A 27,826-nucleotide genomic window follows, 5' to 3' on the forward strand; every position below is an offset into this window, starting at 1 on the left:
GAGATGAGGCATCAGATCCCCTGGAACTGGAGATACAGATGGTTGTGAACTGTTTTGTAGGTTCTAGGGACAGAATCTGAGTCTTCTGTAAGGGCAGCCAGTGCTCTAAACCCCTGAGTCCCAACATTTTGTCCTTGACATACATGCTTTCCTGTGGTTCTCTGAATAATCAAATCATTTTGAAACCTAACCTGTACAGTGCTTGTATCATGAAATAAAACATCTTTTAGAATCATTTGATTCATTGCCAATGCCTAAAATCAGTACATTTTTGGCAAAAGTCCTATATTTCGACTTCTATTTGAAGACAAGTCTAACAACACAGACACTCCTAGACAACAAAAATCCATCAGGGCTGCGTGATGGTTACTCTTTCTAGGTTGGGTTCACTAGCACTGAGCCTGGGATATGGATAGGGCTATGTATTTTCTATTAACTGATAGAACCAGTTACAGCACCTAACATAGTAAACAATCAATATGTTTTGCTGAAGTAATGATTTAATTTATGAAGACTTATTCTAGATACATTTAAATATTCTTTTTCTATGAAGAATCTGGAATCTACTGTCAGGTCCTAAGTTTAACAGATTCACTTAGAAGACCATCAGAATTATTTTTGAAGTGGAGGGAATGCATAGAATGTGAGGTACTTGATGGTATGGTCAACACCAACCCAGCAGTTTGAACATACATTAAAATTCGGTTAGAGGAGGCTAACTGAGGCTGAAGTCATGAGACCTCATCTTCTTGTGATACAATATACCCTACTTAAAGGACACAACAGGAAAGTATTTAAAGGTCTACATAAACTCTTCTTTTCTTATCAGGTAATCTGTAGGTTCTCCACTGGGTCACCTTAGTAAATAAATAAAAGTCCTCTATCCCAGGGTCAACCATTTTTATTTCTGTGAAACTATAATTTCAGGGTATAAAATGTGTAAATTTTTCAAATCTTTGCCTTGTTCTGCCACGTCATCTGTGTTTCTTGTTACCTATCAGCTGCCATTTCTGTACTTTCTCCAATGGCCAACATATCAGCAGTGAGAAGCTGGGGAGACACCTTCAGAAGAGGAAAATAGAGACTAGAAAGGGAAAGATGTTGAGCTGAGTCTGGCCAAAGTATAGCAGAAATGAAAGAAACGAGAAGATGAGGGAGTAGAGAAGGAAAAACACAAACCACTTAGGTAACTTTGTAAAACTGAGATTCCACAAGGAATGAAGAAGATTGTAAAGTAATAAGGATTTTGTAGTAGAAAAAAATCTGTACAAGAAAAAACTAGGCATTCAAGCAAAGAACAAGTAATTCCTTGTTTCTTTTTTGTGGTTACTTTCTGGTTTTGTAGGGGGAGGCTTGTTGCTGTTGTTCGTTTGTTTGTGGGTTCATTTGTTGTTTTGAGACAGGACTTCACTACATAGGCTAGGCTAGCCTTGAACTCTCTATCCTCTGCTCTGGAATGCTTGTATATTATGGATGACCACCACCTCCAGCTGTGGCTGCCTTTTTAGACCTACTATGACTACCTACATACAACTGCGAGGCAATCCTTGTCCTGAGTAGACAAGGGACTTAGATAATATTGCCTATGGGGAGGGTTAACCCATCTAGCAAGCTATGACAACTTTTCAGTCTTATTCTTCTGAAGCTCTGTGGGTGGCCTGCACATCAAATTCTCATATGGGCTCAAGTGGCTCGTATAATTTTAGGATAACAAAAGTTTGAGCTTTTCTTGATTTTTATTTATCATTATGAAAAACATTAAAGAATGATAACACTTCTTGATCCATTATTATTCTAAGAATGAGAGACTAAGAGTCCTGGAGTAGAACTGAATGAAGGGCCTAGAAGATATGTGAGCCACCATAGGACACCATCAGCATTGAGCTGGCAAGAGGTTGTGCATTTCTTCCCTCTAGAAACCAGCAGAGAGCAATTGACTGCCCAGATTCTCAACTTTCAGGACTCAGTGTTTTAAATACAGGGACCTTAAATGGGGGCTTCCAGGAAGATGCCTCTCCCAGAGAGTACTTTTCTCTGTCTCTCTGATCCTTTGGGGGTCCTTTGTCTCTTTGTAGACATATAGATACTTTTTCCTTATATGTACTAAATCATTTACTCATCTGTGGCAACCCACCAATCCAAAGGGCTTTGAGTTCTGTTAGTACAATGGCAAGTAAGCAGAGAACCCAGGACGGTAGGGTCCAAGATAACACACCACAGAAACTCACCAGAAGCAAGCACTTGCCATCGGCAGTGTGGTCTGGACAGCCAGTCAGACTCACACATCAATGGTGCCAGTGAAACTCACTAACAGTTACTTTCTTAATTGTAATCATTCAGGTGCATCTTCCAGAAATCTGAAGAATTTTATTGAAAGGTCAGTGGAAGATAAATATAAGAAACTGTTTTAAATATGGTTAACTTATCTTGAAAGGAATTAAACTCTCATTTATTACCCCATTATCATTTCTACTGAATATCAACAGTTCATTAGTCACTATCGGGACACAGGGGATCATCTTCTTGGGCAAGTAATCTTGGAAAGTGCATGTTCTCAAAGGATTGTAAAATGAATCTGAATTGAGTAAAATTTAGCTCTGAAAGAAGTAACTAGAAAAATATAATAATCACATCATAGTCTGGCTTTATAATTAAGAATACTATTTTTTTTTAGTTTTTTTTTTCTGTTTTTTGAGACAGAGCCTCATGCAGTAACCCCTAGAGCTAACTACGTCATTCAGACTCATCTCGAACTCATGCAATTCTCCTACCATAGCTTTCTATGTGCTGATGTACCATGCCCAACAAGTTAATATTTTTGCCTCTATTTGGTTATTCAAATTCAGAAGTGAGCTGTACTGTCCTAAACAAAAGCCTTGGGAAACCCTGACTTCTGTGAATTGAGTTGGCCCCACATCTCTGAGGATTTCCTATGAAACTGAGCATAAGTAACTCAATTCATTCACCTATGGTTGTGGATAATAAGTGTTGTGAGCGATGTTACGAAGGTGGTGCTGGATCTATTTAGCTGGGATTTGAATCTACTTTTATCGTATTGTACGTTGATGTGCCATTTCCTAATAGGAAATTGAATTGAGATTATCCCCTATGTTTCTCAGCTTGTCTAGGAACCAGGCATCAGACCATCCAGCCATTGTCCTTTATGCCATGATTGGAAATGATGTTTGTAACGGGTAAGTCGTTGAGAGGGATGAGAACAGTGCTAAGAAGGTGATAATGGGCCAACTTCTCTGGGATTTAGCTCTGGCTTTCTTCCTCTTCCACTCTCTACCCCGGTCTACTCTGCTATAGTGTGCTGACGTCAAATAAGTTTGTCTTAGAAGGAAGTCCTGGGTATGTGAAATCGACAGGAGCAGCCTGTGAAACTGAAAAACGGAATCAGGTCCATCAGCTCTCAGTTCTGACATCACAACAAAAAGGTGCATGAGGAACAACTGTGGGTTACATCACAAAAAAATACACTTCACCAAGATCCAAGACTTAGAACCCACGACATCTTTAACAGCGTAGAACAGAAGCCCAGCCATCTCACAAGAGCACATGCCACACGCAAATTCTCACAGCCTTGTGCAGAAGAAACAGCATAGCTGTGTGTTTGCAAAGAAACTACACGTAGCTCACATTCTAGCCTGTGTACTCTGATGGCCCAGAGTAAAAGGGGTTTTGCTAAACTACACATTAGTTGTTAGTTCCCCCTCAGTATTTGAAGAGATGTATCAAAATCCATGTATACCCCTAAAAATGTGCTGCATATAGGCATCTGGCCTGTGGTTGTGGCCCAAGGTAAAGCATGAGGCAGTATCTGGAGCAACTCCCAGTGGCTATACGTCTAGTATTTTAGGAAAACAGAAAAGACAAGTCATGAAAGGACAGAAGACTTGCTTATGGTAGCATAACTGATTATTAGCCAGTTGGAGGTCTCCTTGCTCACATAACTTCCCCTTGTCCTAGCCATACTCTGAGCCCCACAAGCCTGTGCTGAGATCAAAGCCCAATAGGACTAAAGCTCATTTGCTTCCACAGAACTCTAAATGAAGTACAGATAAATCAGTTCAAAGCAGAACATGCCACTCTATGATCCATAGTTGCTCATGGACCAATCCCTACCTAGGTCCCTCCAGGACTCCAAAGCCACTAATGCTACACTGTGAGGACCTAGGTCCCTGCCTCTATGATGAGCCACCCAGAACTTTCCAATAAAGAGTGTAGACCCCTTAAGGTCTGTTGTGCCTGGTCCAAGATATGTTCCTCTCTGTTTCATTTCATCTCTATAGCAACCCAAAGAGGCAAATATGGCTGTCTGCTTGTTACAGATGAGGAAGCACAGGCTCACAAAGTAAAGGAATTTGTTCTACTGCTATTTAGTAGCAAAGCTAGAAGCTGAAGGATCTCTAAATTCCATCTTCTTTCCCTGGTTCACTCTGGTCTTCCTTACAATCTATGATTCTTTCGTTTTCTTAAAGCACATGTTGATCACCACCAGTGAGCCAAGTACTAGGTCAGGCTGTGGAATCCAATGGCAAAAAGCCTAAGCCCCTGACTTCAGGGAGCTCACAACAGAGAAACAGATATGGCTTCTAGCCTTCACTGCAAAAGAGAACTCTGGTCTGGCCAGATAACATCTCTTCAGTCCCTACACCAGGTTCCCCTGGGTACAGACAGCAAACAGGTTACAACTAGACAGAGTGCCTGCAGAGGAGCTCTCCCTCCAAAAGTCGGAATCACCAAGTGTGTGTTTTTCCAGAGGTTCCCTCCAACCCACTCCTGCTTTCCTTTTCCCAAAGACCCAAAGGACACATCAGCTAGAGGCCTGTGCCAACCTCCCCCAGGCCAGGATCTATCTGGGCAGAGAAGCAGCAAGCATTTGGATGAAGTAACAGAGTTGGCAGTGTGGGATGTCCCTGCAGTACCCTCTTTGCGATGTCCTGTGGAGGGGTTAGAAAAATAAAAAACAGATGGCAGAACATCAAGGTGGAGTAGATATCCCAGAATGGACAAAGGGCTTTCATTCAAAACCCAAGCCAGAGGGTTGCATAACAGGTCTCTCCAGGAGTAAGGTTTGGGAATTTGGTTTGTCTCTTTGTTTACACCTTCAAGGGTTTTTGTTTGTTTGTTTGTTTTTTGTTTGTTTTTTTTTGTTTGTTTGTTTGTTTTTTGTTTTTTTTGTGGTTGTTGTTTTGGTCTGGTTTGGTTTGGTTTGGTTTTTGGTTTTTTGTGATGTTGCTAGCTCTTCTTGAAATAATGCAGCCACATGTCTCTCGGTTCTCTAACTACATGTGGCAATTCAGTAAGTACTTGTAAGTGACTGAAGGTCATGACTGAAAGACAACTTTTAGGGTCAGGAATTCAGGAAGAAAGGCAAAGCGTTTCCACTATGGAGCTATTTCATTTACCTTGAACTTATCCATCCCTGTCCTTGAAACTCTTTAATGTGACACAAAAGTAGAAACACTCCTGAAAGAGAGCAATTGTGTGTTACCTGCAGCAGCAGCAGCTTTGGCTGTAAAATCCCATTGTGTATATGAAGTACATTTTTTATTTTTTAGCTGATGGACATTAAGGGTGATTCTCTTCCTTGCTATTATAAACAGAGCATCAATAGACAAAAATGTACAGATGTGGCTATGGTAGGATACAGAGTTCTTTGGATATATGCTAAGGAATGGTATTGTTGGTTCATATAGTAATTCTATATTTAATTTTTCAAGATGTTTCCATATAAGTTTTCCACAGTGGCCATACCTATTTACATCCCCATAGAAAGGGAATCCCAGCTTCTCTCTTATGTCTTTGCCAGAATCTATTGTCATTTTTGTCCTTGATTGTAGCATTCTATAGCTGGGATGAAATAGAACTTTCAAGTAGTCTTAACTTACATTGCTCTGGTAGCTGAGAATGTTGGGCACTTTTTAAAAAAGTCATTGGCCACTTCATTTAAAATTATTTAATTCCTTAGGCCAAGTTAAATTATGTAACTATTATATTTATTGGTTTGCGTATGTCAAACCATTTCTGAATCTCTGGAATGAAGCCAACTCAGTCATGGTGATCACATCTTTTATGTGTTCTTGAATTTGGTTTTCAAGTAGTTTGTTGAGAATATTCCCATCTGTGTCAGTCATGGAGATGGGCCTGTAATTTTTCTTTCTTTTGTGGGAGACCTTAGCTAGAGTGTAGTGGATTCATAAAGGAGCCTGGGAGTTTCTTCCTTTACTAGTCTATGGAGGAATTTGAGAAGTGTTGATGTGTGATCTTTCTGAAGGGTGTTGGACTTTTCTTTGTTGGGTAACTCCCTGCGACTGCTATAATATTATTGGTTATAGATCTCTTTAATTGATTTGTCTCATTTTGGTTTAACTTTGATAGGTTGTTATATGTACCTAGAGATACATCCACTTCTTTTAGATTTTTTTAATTTAGTAAAATACAATCTTCAAGGTATAGCCTCACGACGTTCTAGACTTCATTGGTATCTGCCGTAATAGCTGGCTTTCCAATTCTATTTTATTAATTTGGATCTCTTCTTTCTTTGTTTCTGATAGTTTGTCTAAGGGTTTGTTGATCTTGTTAATTTTGTCAACGAACCAAATCTGTTTCAATGATTCTTTGTAGTTTTGTTTGTTTGTAGCTTATTTACTTCTGCCTTAATCTAATTATTTCTGTCCATCTATTACACTCGGGTTTAGCTTGTTTTCTTTTCCCAAAGCCTTAAGATACATAATTAAGTTATTTGAGATTTCTGTGTTTCTAATATGCTCTACATAGAACAACTACTACCAAATAGAGAACAACATGAAATATCATTTTTGGTAAATTCTGCTGCAAGAATAAGCAAAGGATTGTAGTTGATCAGAAAAATGGTGAATGCCCAAATTTAGTACAAAAACTGAGAATAAAGGGTAACAGAGTGTGTACACATAAAATAACACCAGCCCTCTGTGATCCTCTGCCACCTACACCGGTCTGTGTGCAATTTTTATAAAGCAAATGTTAGGTTTCAAAGCTCCAAATAAGTCTTAAGTAATACCAGACCCTCTCCAGTAGCCAGGAGTAAGAAAGAGTATATGAGCTTATGCTCCAAAACAGAAAATCCTCCAAAAACTCTCTAAAATCTTAGTAGTATAAAGTTGCAAAATTTTACTTCTTACTCACTCTTCATGCTCTTCTGGAATCTCTCTCTCTCTCTCTCTCTCTCTCTCTCTCTCTCTCTCTCTCTCTCTCTCTGTCTCCAAACTCAAACTGGTGGCATAACTCTCTAGAACACTGCTTACACTAGCAATATAGTAAATATATATATATATATATATATGTTCCAGAGGCTCTTACACCACCAGTTCCATAGCTTACAAGGATCCACAGGAGTCATTAAATGCAGTTTGACTGTGTTCCAGAAAGGTAGGACATCATAAGTAGTTTGCAAAACGGTACAAATAACAGGACATACAGTGTGTTTTGTATGTTACTATCCTGATAATGAAGATACTTCCTGTTTCTTCCACCAATAGGAAAGCTGACACAGTAGCAGAAATGACCACTCCTGAACAAATGTACGCCAATGTCATGCAGACTCTGATGCATCTAAATTCCCACCTGCCCAATGGCAGCCATGTTATTTTAAATGGCTTACCAGATGGAACTTTTCTCTGGGATAACTTGCACAACCAATACCACCCTCTAGGTATATTATGTTTGCAGATTCTTTTCCTCTTTAACTATGTGTATGAGTGTGCAGCTATACATACATGTGCGTGTATGTGTGTGTGTGTGTGTGATGTATGTGCAATGCACACATATAATGTGTATGTGCACTGTGTGAATGTAGATGTGTGTGATGTGTTTGATATGTATGTATAATGTGTATGACACGTGTTATATGTATATATGAATTTAATGCAGAACAAATTTGAAGTAATAAAATTTATGCTATAAAGAACTCACTGAAAAACTTGCTTAGGAAATATTAAATTACACAAAGTAGAATTTAAGTAAAGGCGAGCTGCCTCCAATATAACTGGAAGATGAGTAGTATACTAGCCAGACTTCTTAGAAACTGTGAGAAAGAGAATGCATTCTATAATTGAAGTTTAGGCGTGCTGAGAAAGTTTCTGCTGATGAAAGTCTAACCTCAAATTAGACTGCATTCCCAGGTCAAAAGATGACAACCTTGCCTTAGGACCAGCCATTAGTCTCACCCCCATATAGAAGTACATGGCTCTATGCTCAAGGTGGGTCAACACAGGTGCTCAGCCGCAGTTAAATCCTGGTCTGCAATGAGGTCTCCTGTGCTCTTACCAGTAGAAGCACAATACTGTCAGGTGGAGAAGATGGACCTAGGAGCCTTTGGGGTGCTCAAGTGGAAGAGTGATTGAGAGTGCTTATGGTGGACTTAAAAAAAAACAGTAGACAACAAATGGCACTGTGTATGAGAGTGAAGGAAGGAAAACAGTGATTAGAGAGATCCATCTAGTCCTGTCTCCAGGGAGGGAATGAAGAGAAGATCTCTATGGCTCACTGACAGCTCGTGTTGTGGGATCAGTGAGCTCTAGATTCAGGGAGACACCCTTTCTCAAAGAAAGAAGGTGAAAAGTAACTGGGAAAGGTATTTGACATTGATCTTTGGCCTACACAGAGAGAGAGAGAGAGAGAGAGAGAGAGAGAGAGAGAGAGAGAGAGAGAGAGAGAGGCTTTACTAGCAGTAGCAGCCTAGGGCCCTTAGAACCGGCATTCCCTCACCACACTGGGAGCTTGAGTGTCTCCTCCATGATCTACTTTCCAGTGTAACTTACCTAAGGTACAAATGAAAAGTATCACTGTGTTTCCGGCCATCTTTCTGTTTACTCTGGGATGCTCTATTATCCTCTTGAATTTTTGAGAGCATGACAAGTATTTAATGGACACAGCATCATCTGTGCTTCCTGGAGACTGGTGGGGGAGATGAATTTTATGTCAGTCACAGCATGAAAACTGACGGTACCTGGGGTAGTGTATCTGTAAAAAGGGAGAGGGGCAGCATTGGGAGAGTGAAGGTATCTCAATGTCTCTAGTTAGTGTTTCAACAGTTTCTGGACGGACCCCAGAGTGCTAGACTTTTCACCACTGTGACATGATACTTCGAGTCAAATAGTATAGAGTAAGAATTGTCTATTTGGGCTCATAATGCAGAAGATTCAATCTCTAGTGCTTGGTCCCATGTACTTCTGCAGATGGAGGTGTGTGGAGCAGGTAGGGGTTCCTTACCTGATGGCTAACAGACAGAAAGAGAGAGACTAGAAACAAGACCTATCCTTTAGAGATATATTCCGAGTGACCTACAGCTTCTATTTAGGATCCCCCTCTTAAATTTTCCAGACACTGTCTTAGGAGTAAGTGTTACAGGCTAGGGAACAAGTGTTTCAGAAATAGGATGAGGTAGATTTCATATACAAATTATAATAATCTATGTGGCATTTCCCCTTCATCCTTGTGTACTTCTTTAACCTGAACCAGAAAATAACCATAAGAAATATTTTCTAACTAGGACTCAGTAAGACAACCATAGAGAAACTCATCAAGAAAGACAAAAAGAATCTGCTGGCATCCCCTTCCCATCCAAGTGTAATTGAGCTACCCGAGCCCTATTTAAAGGGGTTTGGTTAAGGATTTCAGATATTCTGAATGCCCGTTCCTGAACAGGGAACAACTGGATTAGACCTAAGTATTTCATAAGCCCAGAAAGGAGGATTCCGTCAAGTCCCTTAAATTGGGCTCCCTGAGCTTCATAGCAACTTGGAATTTCATGACCTTACCAAGAAGAAGGCGTTGTCTGGTGATATGCTTTGTTCAGGCCACTCTGGTTCATTTGGAGCTGTAGGAGACTCTGTCCCTCTCTCTGGAGATTTAGATGGAGCTACCATCCCAGACCTGTCTTCTCTGAGACTAAGGACCTGGTCATAGACTCCTTAGGACCCCTTCCTAATTTGGCCTCAGACAGAAGTAAAGTACAGGCCTTCCTCAAAGCTCTGCTGAATGACAAATCAAACCAGGACAAATGCCACCATCAGAAAGGGTGGCAGGGTCAACAACAAATGTGTCTGAGCATTGCCATTTGATTCTATATGATACATCACATCTCCGTTTTCCAGGCCAGCTAAACAAAGATGTGACCTATGCACAGTTCTTCTCCTTTCTAAGATGCCTCCAGGTAAGCCCAGGGGTCTGCTATGCACACTCGCAAATGCATGCACACATGCACACCCACACGCACACATGCACACACACGCGCACACACACCCCACACATGTACATGTGTACACACGCCTCACTGTGGCTCTGCCTCTTTAATCAGTGTGCTCTTTACTGTCTCTCAGCTCAGTCCCTGTAACGGCTGGATGTCCTCCAACAAGACCCTCCGGACTCTCACTTCAGAGGTAGAGCCACTGCCCTGGCTTTGTGTTCACTGCAGACTTTTCCTTGGGATGGGCTTCTACAGCATAATAGTCATCAACCTGGGAAATAACAAAGTCTCACATCTGGGGAGCCAGAGAAGCCAAAAGGATTTGTGTGTCCTTCTGCCCTCTCTCCCTGCCTACCTCTCTGGCTGTCTGCTTGCAAGTGCACATTTCTCATGTGTGAATACAAATACACACACAGCATATAAAATGTCCTGAGGTAGTGAACCGGGGAGCTGAGGAAGATCACCTTTATGTGTGACTTGTCACTCAGATAGGATCACCTCACATGTCTGGCAGAATCCATTTCCCAAGCAAAATATCTTATATGTTGTTCATAGGTGGTAAATTACCTTTATAAAGATTATGGAAACATTTGTGTATGTGTGTGGTTTTTTTTTTAAAAAAAACAAGCCTGGCTATGTGGCCCAGGTTTGCTTTGAACACACAGAAATTTTCTTTCTTGCCTGTTTCCCAAGTTCTAAGATTGTAGATGATGACCCACCACCTACATATTTTGTTAATAAAATTTTATTATAGAGAACTTACTAATAAAATATGCAGTGAGATAAAAAATTAAAATATATATTGAAAATCATTATTTAATAAAATTATAAATCAATATTGAAAAATGTAAAATATAAAAATCTACTGAGTGCAGCAACAAATCAGGCTGCAGCCAGTTGTGGTAGCACACACTGTTGGTAGGATATGCTGAAGAGGCAGAGACAAGAGGGTAACAAGTTTGAGGCCTGAGCTACAATTTTGGGTCAAGGAAGGTGGCTCAGTCGCTAAGAGCATTTGCTGCACAAGTTTGAGAGCCTGAGTTCACCATCACATATATAAGAAGCTGGGCATGGCTGCACACATACCTGTAACTTCAGTGCTATGGGAGACAGAGACGGGATCTCTGGGGGTGGCTGGCTGCCAGCCTAGCTCAAGGTTCAATAAGGGAACTTGTCTCAAGGCAGAGTGACAGAGCAAAACACCAAATATTCTTCTCAGACTCAATGACTAGGTGCTGGCACACACACACACACACACACACACACACACACACACACACACGTACACATGCACATATAATATACATACACAAAATTGTAGGCTAGGAAGACAGCTTCAGTGAGTGATGTGTCTGCTCTGTAATCATGAGGACTTGAGTTTGATCTCTGGTACCCATGAGAAACAGCCAAAGCAGAGACACACCTGTAATTTCAGTGCTGGGAAAGTGGAGTCAGGAGAAACCCTGGGGTTCACTAGCCATCCATCCATCCAACCTAACCCAATGAGGAAACCCAGGCCAATGAAGGTTCCTGCCTCTAAAGGCAAGGTGGATGGGTCCTAAGCAAAACTGTCTGAAGCTATCTTTTCTCCTCTAAACACATACATTCACAGAGACATATACACCTACAGATGTGTGCACACATGCACACAGAGAAAAATATCATCCATGTATCAGTATACGAGTGTCTCATCATTTCCATAGATAAGTATGGAAACCCCAAGGGGTTTACCCTCTAGATTGAGATTACACACTCCAACGTTCATAAATTGTTTCTCCACATTATAATGGTACGGCTATTCACCATGTCCAGCATATGAATGTGGAGTGATTTATTCCATCCTTCTGTGTAGTTAGATACATGGTAGTTTCCAATTCTTCACCAGGATGAATATCAAGATGTATGTTTTGTGTCATCTGTATTTCCTATATACAGACTGCTGTAAGACATACTGGTCATGCAAGGCTTTGGTTCATATTGCCAAGCTGTTGTCTAAATAATGAAACCAACCAATGTTTTCATTCATCCAGCCTCTGACATTGGTAATATCAAGGTTATTTGCCTCATCTTTGTCAAACCCATGCAGGAAAAGTAGGTTCTTATTACTTTAATTTATACTAGTTTGACTCATACTAATAGTAACATTTTTTTTCGTGTTCATTGGTCATTTGCACATGAATACACTGTAAGGTGCAGAGCTGTTCCCACTGATAGCTTATAGATAGCACAGTGGAGTGGTGTGTGGAAGATGGATTTCTTTTTCTGCCTGAATTGTCTCATGAAAGTCAAAGTTGAGGTTTCATGGAATTCCCTGTTTCCCTTGCATTTAGAGAGCAGAACAACTCTCCAATACACTGAAAAAAATTGCAACCACCGAGACATTTGCAAACTTCGATCTTTTCTACATGGATTTTGCCTTCCATGAAAGTAAGTGTCTTGTTTTTGTCTTGACAGTAGGCAAGCACAGCAGCTGGGGGGGTGGGGGGGGCTGTGTTACAAAGCACATTGGACAGACTAGAGAGGTTCACTCTCTGACATAACTCTCAGCATTGAGAAAAGGCAAAAACACACGTTGAGACTCAACGTCACTGCCTCACTTCGCCATCTCTGTCAAGTCTCTGAACCAACTGTCGCCTTGTTTCTGTGTATGCTAAAACTAAAAGTGACCAAAGGGAGGAGTGGGGCCACGCCTCCTCTGGTGGAGTGCTGGACTATCTTGAACAGGCCTAGATCTCTAACCAAAATCTCTTAGGGAGGAGCAAAATGTAAAGAAATGCTATTTGAAAAGTAAACCCAGGTCCCAACTTTCTGGGAAAAAACATTTTTTTTTCTTTTAGAGCATACTCTGCAGACAAGGGAGTCACTGACAAGAAGCCATACAAACTCCGGCTTGCTAACCAGAGCCACTGATTTATCCTTTACATCTTGACTCTCTGAAAGAAAACCCTACTTATTGATTGTAACCCTCCCAAGATTCATTTTCATTGTTAAGCCATTATTCTACATGAGAAAAACCCCTGTTGCCCGACTGCCAGCTGAGATGATGCTAATGAAATGCTTCAGTGTGTGCAGCAGAGGGAATATTCCTCATCTCTGTCCCTCGCTCCCAGCCCCGCCCCCCAGCCCAGGCATCTGGAATGGGGCAGATGGCCATCATGAATTATTGAATATTACATTAGCTGACACATTTTGCGTTACAGACTCTAATACTTCAGCTCTGAGCATCCTTTCAACAAGGCTGATCCGCCTTTACTAGATCTCCTGCCTACATGACACACATCTCTCTCATGGGGAGAGACATTTTTGATAAATAGCCTCTCATTAAAATGCAGAGTTAAAGACTGATTAATGAATTCTCGGTATAAACAAATGCACCACCAAGTGATCTTTGATCATTCCCATCCTTGAATGTGAGTAAAGTTATTAAAAATCTAATAATGTCTAACATCCATGCGGGACATGTTTTTATTGTCCAGAGTTATTTCTACAACTGCCATTTATTATCTTTGGTGCTGCAGGCAATTTGCTGGGTATCTCTAACCTCTCTGGTTCCAAACCTCCAAGAGGGGATTCCTTTTTAAATATTCTTATTAGCATATATTAATTATACATAATAATTGTCTCATTATGACATTTCAAACATGCACATGATATATTTCAGTCATATTCACCTCGTGATACTGCCTCTCGTCCTCTTCCCACACCCGATTAATACTCTTCCATTTTCCTGCTAGCCCCCCCTTTACTTTCACGTCTCTGTGTCTGTGTGGGGTGCAATGATTTCATTAGGGTTATTTACAGGTGTGTGGGTGGGAACCAGGAGGGAAAAGAAGAGTGCAGGAGGAGGAAGGAGAAGCCACCACGGGTTAGGAGTCAACAGAATGTGGCCCTGAGGGCTGCCCAACTGGAGTTAAGAGCAGTCCAGATGAAACATAGTAAGTAATAACTCGGATTATAAATAGGAAAGTAGATTCTAACAACATAGAGGATAGTATCTGCCCAGCTCTTATGTTGTTTAAGGCTTACTGTAAATATAAAAGTTGTGTGTGTCCTTCATCTAGGACCTTAAATAGCTAAGGTGGTGTAGAAACCTCCGGCTGAGATTTAATACATTTTATTACAATGGACATAGTAAGGAAGAGAGTGGAAGGAGAGGAACGATGTTCTGAGACCTGTCTGCATGAACACCTCACACAGCATTCAGTGACCATGTCCTTTCATGTGTACTTCTGAAAGGGACACTCTTTCAGGAACTATTAGAATATTTTGTCTTGTGGTCAAGCTATGACGTTTTAGACTTGAAATCCTACCATGTATCATAGTTGGTAGGAGGATCATCTATTCCAGGTCCACCTCTGGGAGTAACCTCCCATCCTAGAAATCACTGCAGCCTATGACCCTGGAAATCTAGCCCTAGTGCTTGTAACATGCAACTGTAGGAAGAGCCCAAAATTGATAGCCTTGTTCTTATTTCAGTTCAGACACAGATCATAGGACTGGAGAATAACAAGGACTTGTTAGCTGGCATCATCCACTGGGCTCCATTACCATTGAGTGTAAAGCACCACACACACACAGTCGACCTCATAAGGATTCTCTTTCAGAGTTCAACCACCTACCGACATCACTCATACCTAGGGAAATGTTTCCCCAAGTTCCCCGAGGAAGATATGGTATAGGTGTAGCTCATTATCACCCATTTATTAAACCCACACTGTGGAGTCCTGTGAAAACCATGTTACCACACTGTTTCAGAGCTGTCTTCTGCACCATGAATGCTCTCTTTTCTCATCACACTGAAATACACAATGTCACATTGTTATGACAGAAACATTCGTAGCTGAGCGTCCCTGTACTTGAAGGCAGGCACAAGACCTATTTGTTTTCCACTGTGACAGTCTGGGTCCAACACTAAAAGGCAACGGCTCATGGCCAGATGTCCAGAGTTGTTGTTGTTGGTGGTGGTGGTGGTGGTTTGGTTTTTCATTTGTTTTGTTTTTCTTTAAGTTTTTGTTTGTCTTTTTGCTGATTCATTCTCCAATTGGCTCTTTACTAAACATACTAACAAATTTGCCAACGAGAAATGTCAACTTGAGCATGTAACATTCTTTTCTTTTCTACCCCACCTCCCCAGCTGTGGAAGGAAAATGCCACTTAGCTGATAAGACCATTTTCACATAGACAGCTTAAACATACCTCTTGCTGCCCTTGGCTTCAAAGACAGCCCAGCTGTAGTAAACTTAGGCTCTTCGTTTCCTCCCCTGTATGTCTGCAGAAGCAGTCAGTGACCTCATGGTGCTGATCAGAATGTAGATTTCTATTTTAAATATCTGCTAGTTTGCTATTCATCAAAGAAAGAGCTAGCACGTGTCCTATAAATCTTCCTCCACTGCTTCAGTGGTTCCCTGAAAAGATGGCTGTGACTGGGATTTCTGACTTACAGATAAAGAAAATATATCATGCACCAAATCCCAACAGATGCTCCAAGATCATTCAAGTTGCTTAATTTATTTCTTCCAACACAAAAATAGGATGGACTGGGGAGATGGCTGTGTTGGTAAAGTGCCAGTCACACAAACATAAACCCTGAGATCAGATCCCTAGCCCCGCCCCCCCCATACAGTGGCATATGTCTGTAATCCCACCACTGGACAGACACCTAAAACTCTTAAGCCAGACAGCCAAGACAACTTGATGAGCTCTAGGTTCAATAAGAAGCCTTGTCTTTATTTCTAGCCCCCCCCCCACACACACACACAAATGGAAAAGACCAATTTGCTGCATTGACTTTGATGGGGCTTCCCATTCTAAAATCAATTGAGGAAGAAATAAATGCCATGTAGGCTGTTGCAGTTCTCCGGGAAAAGTAGAGTCTTATCCTGAAATTGTCACAAAGAACCATTTTGTCTAGTAATAGTCAAGGTACAAATAAAACCTCATAGTCTTGCCTGGGAGTCACCCACCCTTAAGTTTTATAGGTCCAGTGGCTCCTTCTATGTAGTAACAAGTACCTTTGAAAGCACAATAGTTATGTGAAAAACAATGTTTCCCCTGTGGATTGACTGCGTAATTGGTAACTCGGTGTCGTGTTCCTTTAATATTGACTATTATTTCATATGGCAAACCAGTTCATCTGAAGTCTAGTCTCTGCCATGGTTGTCTACTGTAATACAGAGTGGAAACAGAATTTGGAAGAACGGCGAAGCTTCCCCGCAGGGAGGAATATATTACTATTGATTCCGTGTAGAACTGCTTGAGTATGGTGATAAGGAGAAATTCTTGTCTGGGGTAACAACTTGATGCTAAAGCCCCTGTCCAATGTATGGGGGGCCCTGGACTCCGGTGCCCTCATCAGCACACCACAAGGAGAAAACAGCCCCTTCCTGCCTACATTACATTTCTGTTGCATGGCAAAACTTAGCTTAGCAAATATGCTCCTCTTGCTGCTATACACTCCGCTGCTGTGTTCCCCTTCTATAACTCCCACAGCTGTAGGATTGCTTAGCCTCCAAAGGGAGTAAGAAGGAATGGCCATCTCTGTGCACTTTGAAAAGGGGTACCAATTCTGATAATTGAATTTTGTCTGTTTGTTCTGTGAAGAGATCCATCAACATCTCACTCCTTTGAGGGTTCAATTCCAGCTGCTCTAAATTTCTCTCTGCCTATCATCCTGTGGGCTCCAGATGGCCCTTCCTGACTACAGGGCTACCTCTGCCTGCTAAAGTTTGGCAGTTACTGGTACACATAAAATTCAAATCAAAATGGAAATACTTTAGAACAATTTTAAACCTTGGTGCCAAGATTAAAGCACACTAGAAGAAACTCTACATAGGAGAAGCTGGCCTATTTAACACCTGAACCCCATGTTGGCTTAAACCATTTATTTAACAAACTCACATTTGTCTTCCATTGTAAAATTACCCGACCTCCCAAACATGGCAATTCTTTCATCAATTTTTCTTTTGGCCACTAAAGGTACAAGTTTTGTTTTGTTTTGTTTTGTTTTTACTTGAAACATGCATGATTTATTACTCATAAAGTACTCATTAATAACACTTACTAAAAATGAAATATTAGGAACCCATATGTCCATCTGTTGACTTTACTTTCAGAGCCAGTTTACAAACTGCACTAAAATTATTCTTATCAGTTTTAGTTCTAGTTTCATTCTTGGGTCAAATGTTTTTGTTAGTACATATCAATTATACATAGGAGTGGGAGAAGGAACCATCTTAGCTGAACTTGTCAACTTTCTCTGCAAATGTGGAGAGTCAAAAAGTGCTGTGTGAGGCTTCCTACCCCAGCACACAAGATGAGCTTGGGAGATCTGGGTCAAGTTCACAGCTCACGATGCATCTATTCTACACAAAAGGCCTCTGACTCATGACTTTCCTCATTCACCTCTTACAATGTTCTTGCCAGCTGCATCTGAAGTCTTGGTTGAGCTCAATTACTAACCTGGTCTTATGAACACTACCTATAAATTTCTGAGCATCTCTTAGTGTTCCTGAGCTACTATATTAAAGTACCATAGCCAGTGTGGCCCATAAACAACAGAGTTTTGTTTATTCAGTCCTAGAAGATAAAAATCCAAGATCACAGTGCTTACACAGTTGGGTTCTGGTGAGAGCCCTCCACTAGATTTTTGAACTATCATAGGGCAACAACTCCCTAGGACCCCTTTATGAGGTCACTAATTCCATCTGTGAGGGCTGCATTTTATGGCCTAGCTAACTAGGAAAGGCTTGTCACCATCCGTCTCAGCAGGGTTAGGCTCTCAGTGTATGAACTTGAGAATGACCCCAACATCAGTCCATCCAACATCCTGTTGGAGATCATCTTTATTCTTTCTTCCATGAATATCTGCACAGCAGAAAGTGACCTGGATCTAAAAATGGAGACAGCTTCAGGGATATGAGTGGAGCAAAAGAACACAAAGGAGTGGAAGTGATGTCACTTATGAGGTCTCAAGGACTAAGGCTGAAGTCTGTACTAGGTGGAATCCCTGCCCCACCCCTTCCTTGTCAGTCTTTGTGTTAGAGACCTCTGTGGGATTTCCAGAAGAAAGGAGATGGATGCCATAGAAATATCAAGAACACCCAAAGGTCCTTAGGGGTGACCTCAGCTCTGCATTTACAGAAAATCCTCAAATTCCTGGCTCTTTCATTGCAAGTAACTTGTTAGATGTTCAGGCCAGAGGTGGGCTTGATAGACAATTAATATAATGCTTGAAAATTGAAAACGAAGTCCCAGAAAAGGGATTAAAACTGGCTCATTCCCTCCTGGACAAGAGGAAAGCAGAGAGGGTGAGACAAGCATGGGTAGATTGCACAGCAGATGAGCAGGCAGCGTGGGAAATGGGCTAGAAGCATCCCTGAGAAGGCAGAAGAAGCCCTGAGGTCAGGAAGGGTGACCTGGAGCCCACAGGAGCCTCAGCATGACATGCAGAGGGGAATTTAGAGCAGCAGAATTGAACCTAAAACAGAAAACCTGAGTCCAAGGTTGTGCCCCCAGAACAGGCAACCAGAAACAATGGCAGGCCAGCTTTCTGGGGCTACTCCACAGGCGGGAAACAAATGGTTGCAGGGGTGCAATTTGGTTTAAAGGAACCAACTGAGCTCCCCAACTGAGTATGGCTTGCTTATCAATGCAGCTCTTAGCTATCCATTGAAAGAACAAATCTATACAATTCCTTAAAAAACAACAACAAAAAAGAACCCTTCTGTAGCAGTAGAAATTGATTTGGGTTTCTATATGGGCAATACACCATGTCACAACAGCATAGTGGCCAGCTCATTTCGAGTCTTGGAAGAAATGCAAATGTAACTTACCAACAGTGGCTTCTTCTATCAACTACCAGGGAAGCCCAGGAACACACTCTAAAAGATCCCAAGCAACCTAGGCAGGTGGGAAATAGGCTAGTACTTGGGATGTAAGAGTGGGAGGATCAGGAGTTCAAGGCCATTCTTGGAGATCTAGCAAGTGTGAAGGCCACCTCAAAACATACAAAAAGAGAAAGAGCCAGCTAGCATCACACTGCTCAGGACTAAGCTAGGGGACTATCAGTATGACATTTCCACCCCTGAACTCTGACAAGGAGAACATTATTTGCCACCTCAGGGACAAGGGTTGAGCAATAAGAGGGGACGGCATCTCTGCAGTAATTACAAAAACGACAGAGGATTGGTTCAGTCTCATGCCTGTGAGCTCACCAGACAGTGTCTCCATTCTTCCCTGAGATAAGGAGCCGAGAATAGCACAGTCCTTTGGCCTTGAGGTTGGGGAGACTTAGAGAAAGGAGTATAAAGAACAATTGGAATCGTAGCTACACATCTGGCTTCTATGAACACTAGGAAAGTGAGATGTTCCTCCAGGAGCAGAAGTCTCCGATGGTTCTGTATGAAGGCTCTCTAGGGACTGCAATTTCCACGAGGAAGTTTTACTGGCTTTGTGATATTACAACATAGAATTAATTGCACAGCTGCCTTGGAGGAACTGACATGCATAGTGTCTTATCCCTGTTGACGGACAGTTTTATTACTTTCGTCACTTTGGGGCTCATAATATTTCCTCTGTAGCCATGCTCTCTCTAAATGCAATGTTGAGATAATTTTATGCAATTATATTTCTGACACGCTGTGTGATTGTTCGAGGTGATTGCTTGACACACGTAGGCAGTGTCTGCAAATGGCAGCCTGTGAAAGGAGATGTTAGCAAAATGTCATCCTCGCGTCTGAAAGAGGCCTGTGCCCCCAGATGAGGAAAAGATCAGATGGACCTAAATTGTTGTTGCAGATTTTACTGCTCCCTTGATTTCTCCTGCCATCCCTGCTGTGCAAGCCTCCTTCACCCAGCACGTTTCACACTCGCCCTTTCTGACTTAGAAAAAAATCACACAATGGGTAGATCATTACTGTTCTGAAAGCCCTCAGCCCAAGGCAAAGCTCAGAGGAAGCCATGATGAAATAAAACAAGGCCTAGGAGTTGCTAGAGAGATGGCTCCGTGGTTAAGAGCACTGGCTGCTCTTCCAGAAGGGTTCAATTTTCAGCACCCACATAGTAGCTCACTACCATTTGTATCCCACTGATCTTATGCACTCTTCTAGTCTCCATTGTACATAGATAATGCAGTACAAGTACATAGACACACATGCAGGCAAAACACACATACATGAGAATTTAAAAAGCAGGAGATACTGATGAAATCCCATGAGCTCCTTGTCCTTGGTATAACGACATCACCAGTAATCCTCCAATTATGTGCCTTTCAGTAATAGAAGACTGGCAGAAGAGAGGTGGTCATCCCTGGCAGCTTATTGAACCTGTGGATGGATTCCACCCCAATGAGGTAAGTATTACCACATAGTGATCACTGAGTCGATCTGCTTGGTTTTCTAAAATATATGTATGCAATTTTATGGGGATTTTTTTTTAGTCCTATTTTATTCTCAGAAGGATTTTTGGATAATATACACATATAAGTAACATAGAAATCCAATAAAATAATGTGAAAATTAGAAGGTAAAATAAGATAAAAGAAAATTTACCAAGATTTTCAATGTGGAGCTGGGCGGTGGTGGCTCACGCCTTTAATCCCAGCACTCGGGAGGCAGAGGCAGGTGGATTTCTGAGTTCGAGGCCAGCCTGGTCTTCAAAGGGAGTTCTAGGGCTATACAGATAAACCCTGGCTCAAAAAATCAAAAAAAAATTTTTTTGATGTGGTTTCTACAATTGATAGACTATGTGCAGGACAGTCCTGAGAAACTGTCCCAGAAGACCTGCAAAACCTGCTCTGGGTTCTCTAGTGGCCAATTAGAAATGAGCCATCATCCATGCCTTCCATTAAAAAAGTCAATACCTAGAAAAATTAGTGATTGCAAGATATGATCAAAATACATCACATACATGTATAAATTTTTTAAAAAATAATAAAATATATATTATATTTAAAATAGTAATAATTGCAAGGATTCCTGAAAGTGGAATGTATGGAAAACAGTGTGGATGTCTCTAAAAAGAATACTGTGAGAGAACAATGCTTTTCACAAGGTTCTGCAGTAAGAGCCTTTCCTCCTCTCAGATTCCAAGAAGGACCAATGATTCCAAATGGCCGCGGTGTGGCTTCCATACAACACACAGGAGCTCAGGGCTGGGGCTCAGTAATGCATGTCCCACTCCCCTCCTATTATCCTGCCTTCAGCCATAGAAGCTCCACTTTTATCTGCCCCATGTACTTGACACCTTGCGACATTTCTATTTTAAAAAGAGAAGAAAGTATGGGGGGAGTTCTTGTGCCATTTGAAACTCCTGAAAGCAGGTTCCCCCACAGGGAGGGTTGGCCATTTGCCTCAGGCAGTCCTCTGTCACCACAGGCATCCTGACCCAGCTTTGGCCAGAATGCTACTGCAAGGACAAGGCCCCCACCCCCTGGCTGAGTACAGGAAGAGCCAGCATGCCCGTAAGAATTTGACCCAGCCTTGGGCTCAGCAACTGTTCATGGGCATGGTGAAGAATTACCTCAAAAGGAAAGAATAAAGGAGGGGCAGTGCTGCCTAATGGATGAACGGCAGTGATGATCTCAACTCATTGTAAACTTGAAGAAGATTAAATATCCACTTCACTATCCAAAACAACCAATTTAAAAAAATAGTAATGCACTCAGAATATTTTAAGTTCTGTGGATCAAATGGATGAGTAGCTCATCGAATTATTGACTATAAACTAGTTATTGAGATCTGGCTCCACCGAAATGGTATGTTTTCTTTTCTATTTCTTTCTTTCTTTCTTTCTTTCTTTCTTTCTTTCTTTCTTTCTTTCTTTCTTTCTTTCTTTCCTTCTTTTTAGAATAATGTGAGGCTCCACTGCCTTTTCTTAGAGATGAGAACTCACTGTATCCTCAGGCTTCTGGGATCAAATATCCTCCCTGCATCAATCCCCACTTAGTTAGAACTAAAGTCATATAGGATACTTGCTCTCACTGAGGTAGGATTTCCTTGGCACAACAGAGTTCTGAGTCTACCGAGGATGAAGATATGAAAAGGGGGTCAGCTATGGCGGCACCTAAAGTCAAACCCAAAGAAGATGCTCAAAGCTCAAAGATAACTTTCCTTAGTCCTTTCGGGCCATACTCATTTGCTGTATCAAATATCAACCTGTCTCTGTTTGACTCTTAAAATAATTTTAGGGTTCGGTTCAATATCTATCAAGTTGAGAGCCTATCCAGAAGCCGATCCTGTCCTACATCTGCTTTACATAAAGTTAGCTAATGAAAAGAGTCCTACAGCACAGTATGTCCCATAGTCTTAACATAGGATTCCTGTTGGGTTTGTTCCACAGTGGCATGAGTGATGGGTGCATGAGCATGATTTAGCCATGTCTAAAGCGGGCATCAGTGGGACACCATGCTTAGACGCTCCTACCTCTACCAATCACACATGTTGAACTGAAAAGTTCAATTTATGTGTTGAGTACCTACTCATTCAACAGGAAAGAGATGAAGAAACGGATGATTAAATATAATGTGGTAACTGTCTCCAAGTGTGTAAACAAGAATGCTTTCATGGAGGGGTGAGAGACAGGAAGATGGCAGAAGATGATACTAGGAAAGGATTTCTGGAGGATGAGATAACAGAACTAAGACACTAAAAGTGTCACCAAGAAAGTGGAAGAGGCAGGGAAGCGCTGAAGGAAGTGTTTTGAGCATAGGAAATAGCACAGGCAAAGGTCTGAGGACCTTCAGACATGCTTTACCTTGGAGTAGGAGCCAGCTACACAAACAGCCATCCACACGCAGTCGTGCCCATAAGGCGGATGACTGGCCTCTGGACAGTCAAGGCCTTGCAATGGCACAGAGGCAAGGAGTCAGTGAAGTGGTGTCCTTACTGCTCATGACTTGAGTCTAGCGCCATCACTGCCAAGAAAACATGAGGGTTTTGTGAGGTCTTCCATTCTTACTACTTTATTCAAAATCTCGTGGCTGAAACAGGCTCATTTGCTGAGCTGGTACTGATATCTGATCAAAGCCACCACCGCTGGCCTCCTAAAGCTACACATTCAGAGAGTGTGCATGTGAGTGTGAGTGTGTGTGTGTGTGTGTGTGTGTGTGTGTGTGTGTGTGTGTGTGTGTGAAATCTAAAAAGACCAATACCCAATGTTAGGAAAAGATTCCTCCATTCTAATTACAAATAATTTTTATTCTATTTTTCTGTTAAATTTTTTTTTTTGTCCTGGAATGACAAGATACTGGCTTAATATTTTAAACTGTGAAGAGAGACAAAGACTCAGTATGTTTAAGAAGCAACTGGCTGGGAATAAAGAAAGTGAAAGATAACTATGTGGCTCCCTGTGTGGTGGTGCATCACAGGAGTGGTAACAGACAATGGATAGAGGAGACACATGCAGAGGGTACTCAGCAAAGAGAATCGAGTGAGTAAATGAATGAATGAATGAATGAATGAATGAATGAATGAATGAATGAATGAATGAATGAATGAATATAGTAGGTAATTTCCTCGCAATTCTCTAGCATATTGACATGCCAATCTCATTGTAGACACAGTATTTCAGCAGTGCATACTCATAAATACATTAATCTCTGTTAGAGTGACAGCCAATTAGTTGCTTTCAAACCAGTCACCACAAGCTCAAATCTGAGCTCATTCATTTCCACGTTCCTCTTCCTTCCTTCGCCCCTATCTCTTCTCTTATTAATGTCAGGGAAATAAATGCCCACAAAGGCCTTGTTTCCACATAATCATTAAAAAGACAATTTAAATGTGTCAGGTTGAAAGTTAAAAAGATAAAATAAAATAAAACCACACCAGTAGGTTTCCACAGACCTGGAAGCAGCGACCTTTATTGAGGAGTGTCAGGAAAAGAAGCCAGAAGACCAGGCGCCGTCCTCAAAGACAGCCTGAGTCTTTCATGAGAGAGTGTTGCAGCCAGCCTGATGGTCATCCTGAGCCTTGCTCCTGCTATTAAGTACAAAGAAGAACGTGTGTGACATGTCAGTAGATGTGTGCTGTATGGACAGATGATGTGTGTGCTGTGTGCATACAGTTCATGTATATGCTTTATGTAATATGTTGTATGGATATTATCAAGATCGCATACTTATGGGGACATAAGCTAATATAGTCAGTGAGGAAATCAATATGGAGGTTCCTCATGGGACTAAGGCTACCCTGTGATCCAGCTGTACAATTCTTGGAGCACACCTGAAGGATTCTGAGTCAGCACAAGACAGAGACTTGCACACTCATGTTGCACACTCATGTTTACTGCAGCCTTGTTCACAATGGCCAATATATGGAGGCAACCTAGATGCCACAAAAGAACAGATGAAGAAGTGTTACTGTCCTCAATGGGGTTTTGTTCAACCAAAAAAGAAGAATGAAATTACATCCATAGAAAAGTGGGGTGATTGTAGGCCATCGTGTTAAGGGAAATATGTGTGATACACATGAGGAGAAATATCACATTTCCTACCATTTGCATAATTTAGATTTAAATATATATGTATATGCTGAAAATAGAAAGGGGTCTATATGGAGAAGGATAGCACCTAACTGGGGTGGGGGGAGACAAGAAAGGATATGGAAAGGAAAATGGGAGACCTCCTATGTTCTTATTCACATGCAGAAGAAGGGTATCTTTTCAGGGAGAGGGAGGGATCAATATGTGAATGAAATGTGCATGTAAAATTTCATGAGGAACCCAAGTATGTATGCTTACCTAAAAGTCAATAAGAAACAAAGTGATCACACACTTGATTGGATGCATGGCTGGGGTGGGCACATGATATAGTGTTTATTTGGCACGTACAAGGTGATATTGAGTGTGAACCTCAGTAGCTCAAAGTAAAAGTCTGATTGGATGGAAACATTTTAGGTCCACATCAGGAGGCTCTGGTACTTCATAAAACATTCTAGGGCTGATTAATGCAGTGACTCCAATGGCTTTGGTTTTTTATCTAACAATTACTAAAATATTACACACAGTTTAGACCCAGAGAGAGCTTTGATCATTGACTCTCTCCTACTTATGGTGTAATTTGGCCCCAGAGTGCCAAAAAGCTACCCAATGTGACACAGCAGTGTCAAGTGGCATGGTGAACTGCCATGAGGGCAGTGTCCCTCCCATCCCACCGTGTGCTCCCCTCCCAGTCCCTTAGCAATCACTTCTCTTATTTTCCACACTGCTGTTGAGATATAGTCATTTGGTCCAATGACCAGCCAGGCCTTTCTTGCATCATCTGCCTAGGAAAAGCCTCCTCATCCATTGCACAGGGGATGGCAAAGAACTGGACAACCAAGACTAGCTTCCTGCAACCACTGGGGACAAAGCAAATCCAGGACAAAGCTACAAAAGCCAAGAAAGTGGCATTTGGCAGAGGGGGCCAGCTCATCCTGATTGGATTCCAGCCAAGCGATGCACAGCCGGTGTCTTCAGGATCCAAGCCCTAGCACCCTCCCTGTCCACCCTCATTTTCTGGGTGCCTGTAGCTCCCAGACCACATCGTTTTCCTTCCCTTCCCATATGCTATGGGTCATCTGTATGCACCTTAGCCTCTGCCCAGTGCACAGCTTCCCCAAGAAACATCCTGAACCTACCCTTAAAAGTTCAGCTTCTCCCAAGAGGGCCTGTACTTTCGCTTCCATGCAAAGTTGGTATTTCCTCCCTTTTGGCTTATGCATCTCCCTCACAGCCCTCCGGGTGTGAGGTCACTCTACTTGTCTGGCTCCTGGCCTAACCAGGAGCTCTTCCAGGGAAGGCTTCCTCTATCCATTAGCACCCAGGCCTTAGGCCACCAGAAGGAATTGTTACCTGTCTCCTGGAGTACAGGAGTGGGTTTTTTGAGAACATGTGCTTATTATGTTTCTAATTCACAAGTCTAGCAACTTAAAAGGATGGACATGTTACTTTGAAGTTTTTGATAGTCATAGCCTGACCTGGTCCTGTCCTTAGGATGCCACAGACTACAATCAAGGTGCGTTACCCAGGCTCTGGGATCATCCAGAGACAAATCCAGAAGAAACAGCATCACACCCACCTGAGTTGACAGATTTGGGGTAGGAGGACTGAGCACCCAGCTTCTTACTGGACTTTAGCTGGGAGTTAGCATCAGCTCACTGCTTATAACATCAGACCAGCAAGACCAAGTTCTGTTTTAGGAGACACAATCATTAAAGTGACATCTGTTCATCACCACTATAATGATTAGGACAAGGTGATAGGCCCCACCCACCTCAGGGGAAGGGATTGGATGCACAGAGATGGAAGCAGGGAACTCAGGAATGGTCCTCAGGTCTTCCTACCGTGGAAGATGCTGAGCTTTGACCAGGAAATGTCCTCCCAGACTCTAGTGTTAAATTCTAGGCTCCCCAGTTGATGGCATGACTGTGAGAGGAGAAGTAAACCTTGGGAGATGGAACCTGGCTGAAGCAATGGTGTCCCTGACAGTAAGCTTTTATAAAAACATCGTGTCCCTGGCCTCGGTCAGTCTCCTCTTTGCTTCCTGTTTGCCGTGAGGTGAATAGCTTCTCTCTGCCGTACTCTTGTTCCATGATGTATCTGCAGTCCATAGGCAAAGGAAATTCTTGTCTTTTAAATTGTTTCTCCCAGATAATATTAGTATCGATAGGATAAAAAGTTTAAGAAATAAAGAATTACTGAATCAGGATAGTGAGTTTCGTGTTGTGTTGTTGTTGTCTGACAAGGTCTCATGTATACAAGGCTGGCAGCAAACATATCATGTAGCCCAAGGGTGAACTTGAGCTTCTGATCCTCCTGCTGCTATGTCTAGAGAGGTGGGATTAGCCATGTGCCTCAGTGATCTGTCATGTGGCACTTGGAGCAAAGCTTGGGCTTCTCTGTGCTAGGCAAGCCCTCTGGCACCTGAGCGTCATCCCTTGCCATTAAGTGTCTCGTCCCTCTGTCTCCCTTGCAGGTGGCTTCACTTCTGCAAGCAAATCGTGTCTGGGAAAAGATACAGCTCCAATGGCCTCATGTCCTGGGAAAGGAGAATCCATTCAACTCTCAGATTGAAGAAGTGTTTGGAGACCAAGGAGGACACTGAGTCTCCCCAGAAGGAGCATCACTGGGGGAGAGAAAGTTCCCACCCACTCACTCCAGGGCTGCTGTGCCACAGGCTCAGAACTTTCTTCAATGGCCTCTCTGCAGACCACTTTCCTCCCAGTTGGGGACAGACCTTAATGGCAATGTGATGTCTGTGCTTCCCACAGCAAGTCTCCTCTGCTCAACTCTGAAACACCCTTTAAGAAAGTCCTTTGGGGATCTTTCCAAGCATGGCAGTATCTGTGCCCTTCAGCAGTTCCAGAAGAGGCTTCTAGAAGCGTAAAGTGCCCCAGGATGCTTAGCGGGCTTACCAGGGTCTGCACTACAGATTGAGCCTCTCTCCCTGTTGTTTACTTGAAGGTGGCTCAGGAAGCAGAGACTTCTAGTATAGCTGCAGACTGGCTGTAGGTAGGAACAATCCAGGTTCCATGGGCCCTCCTTAAAAATAGAACACTTTCCAGTAATCCTAGAAGTCAGTATACTAACAGCTTTATCAAATGTGTGTGTGTATATCCA

At 42.1% G+C, this 27,826-nt stretch overlaps 1 protein-coding gene across 1 annotated transcript in view; it reads left to right on the plus strand.

Moving 5' to 3' along the window:
- The window catches only part of Aoah (acyloxyacyl hydrolase), a 196,458-nt gene extending 168,978 nt beyond the window's left edge, over positions 1–27,480 (plus strand). Inside the window, exons 14-21 of the mRNA XM_021215760.2 lie at positions 2,341–2,377; positions 3,120–3,194; positions 7,527–7,699; positions 10,143–10,201; positions 10,368–10,427; positions 12,565–12,661; positions 20,506–20,582; positions 27,183–27,480. Of these exons, the coding sequence (XP_021071419.1) occupies positions 2,341–2,377; positions 3,120–3,194; positions 7,527–7,699; positions 10,143–10,201; positions 10,368–10,427; positions 12,565–12,661; positions 20,506–20,582; positions 27,183–27,311 (707 nt within the window). The 3' untranslated portion in view covers positions 27,312–27,480. The remainder of the gene's footprint in view (positions 1–2,340; positions 2,378–3,119; positions 3,195–7,526; positions 7,700–10,142; positions 10,202–10,367; positions 10,428–12,564; positions 12,662–20,505; positions 20,583–27,182) is intronic.
- Positions 27,481–27,826: the final 346 nt, after the last annotated feature.

Source organism: Mus pahari, chromosome 16 (genome assembly GCF_900095145.1).
Source record: "Mus pahari chromosome 16, PAHARI_EIJ_v1.1, whole genome shotgun sequence".
Lineage (NCBI taxonomy): Eukaryota > Metazoa > Chordata > Mammalia > Rodentia > Muridae > Mus > Mus pahari.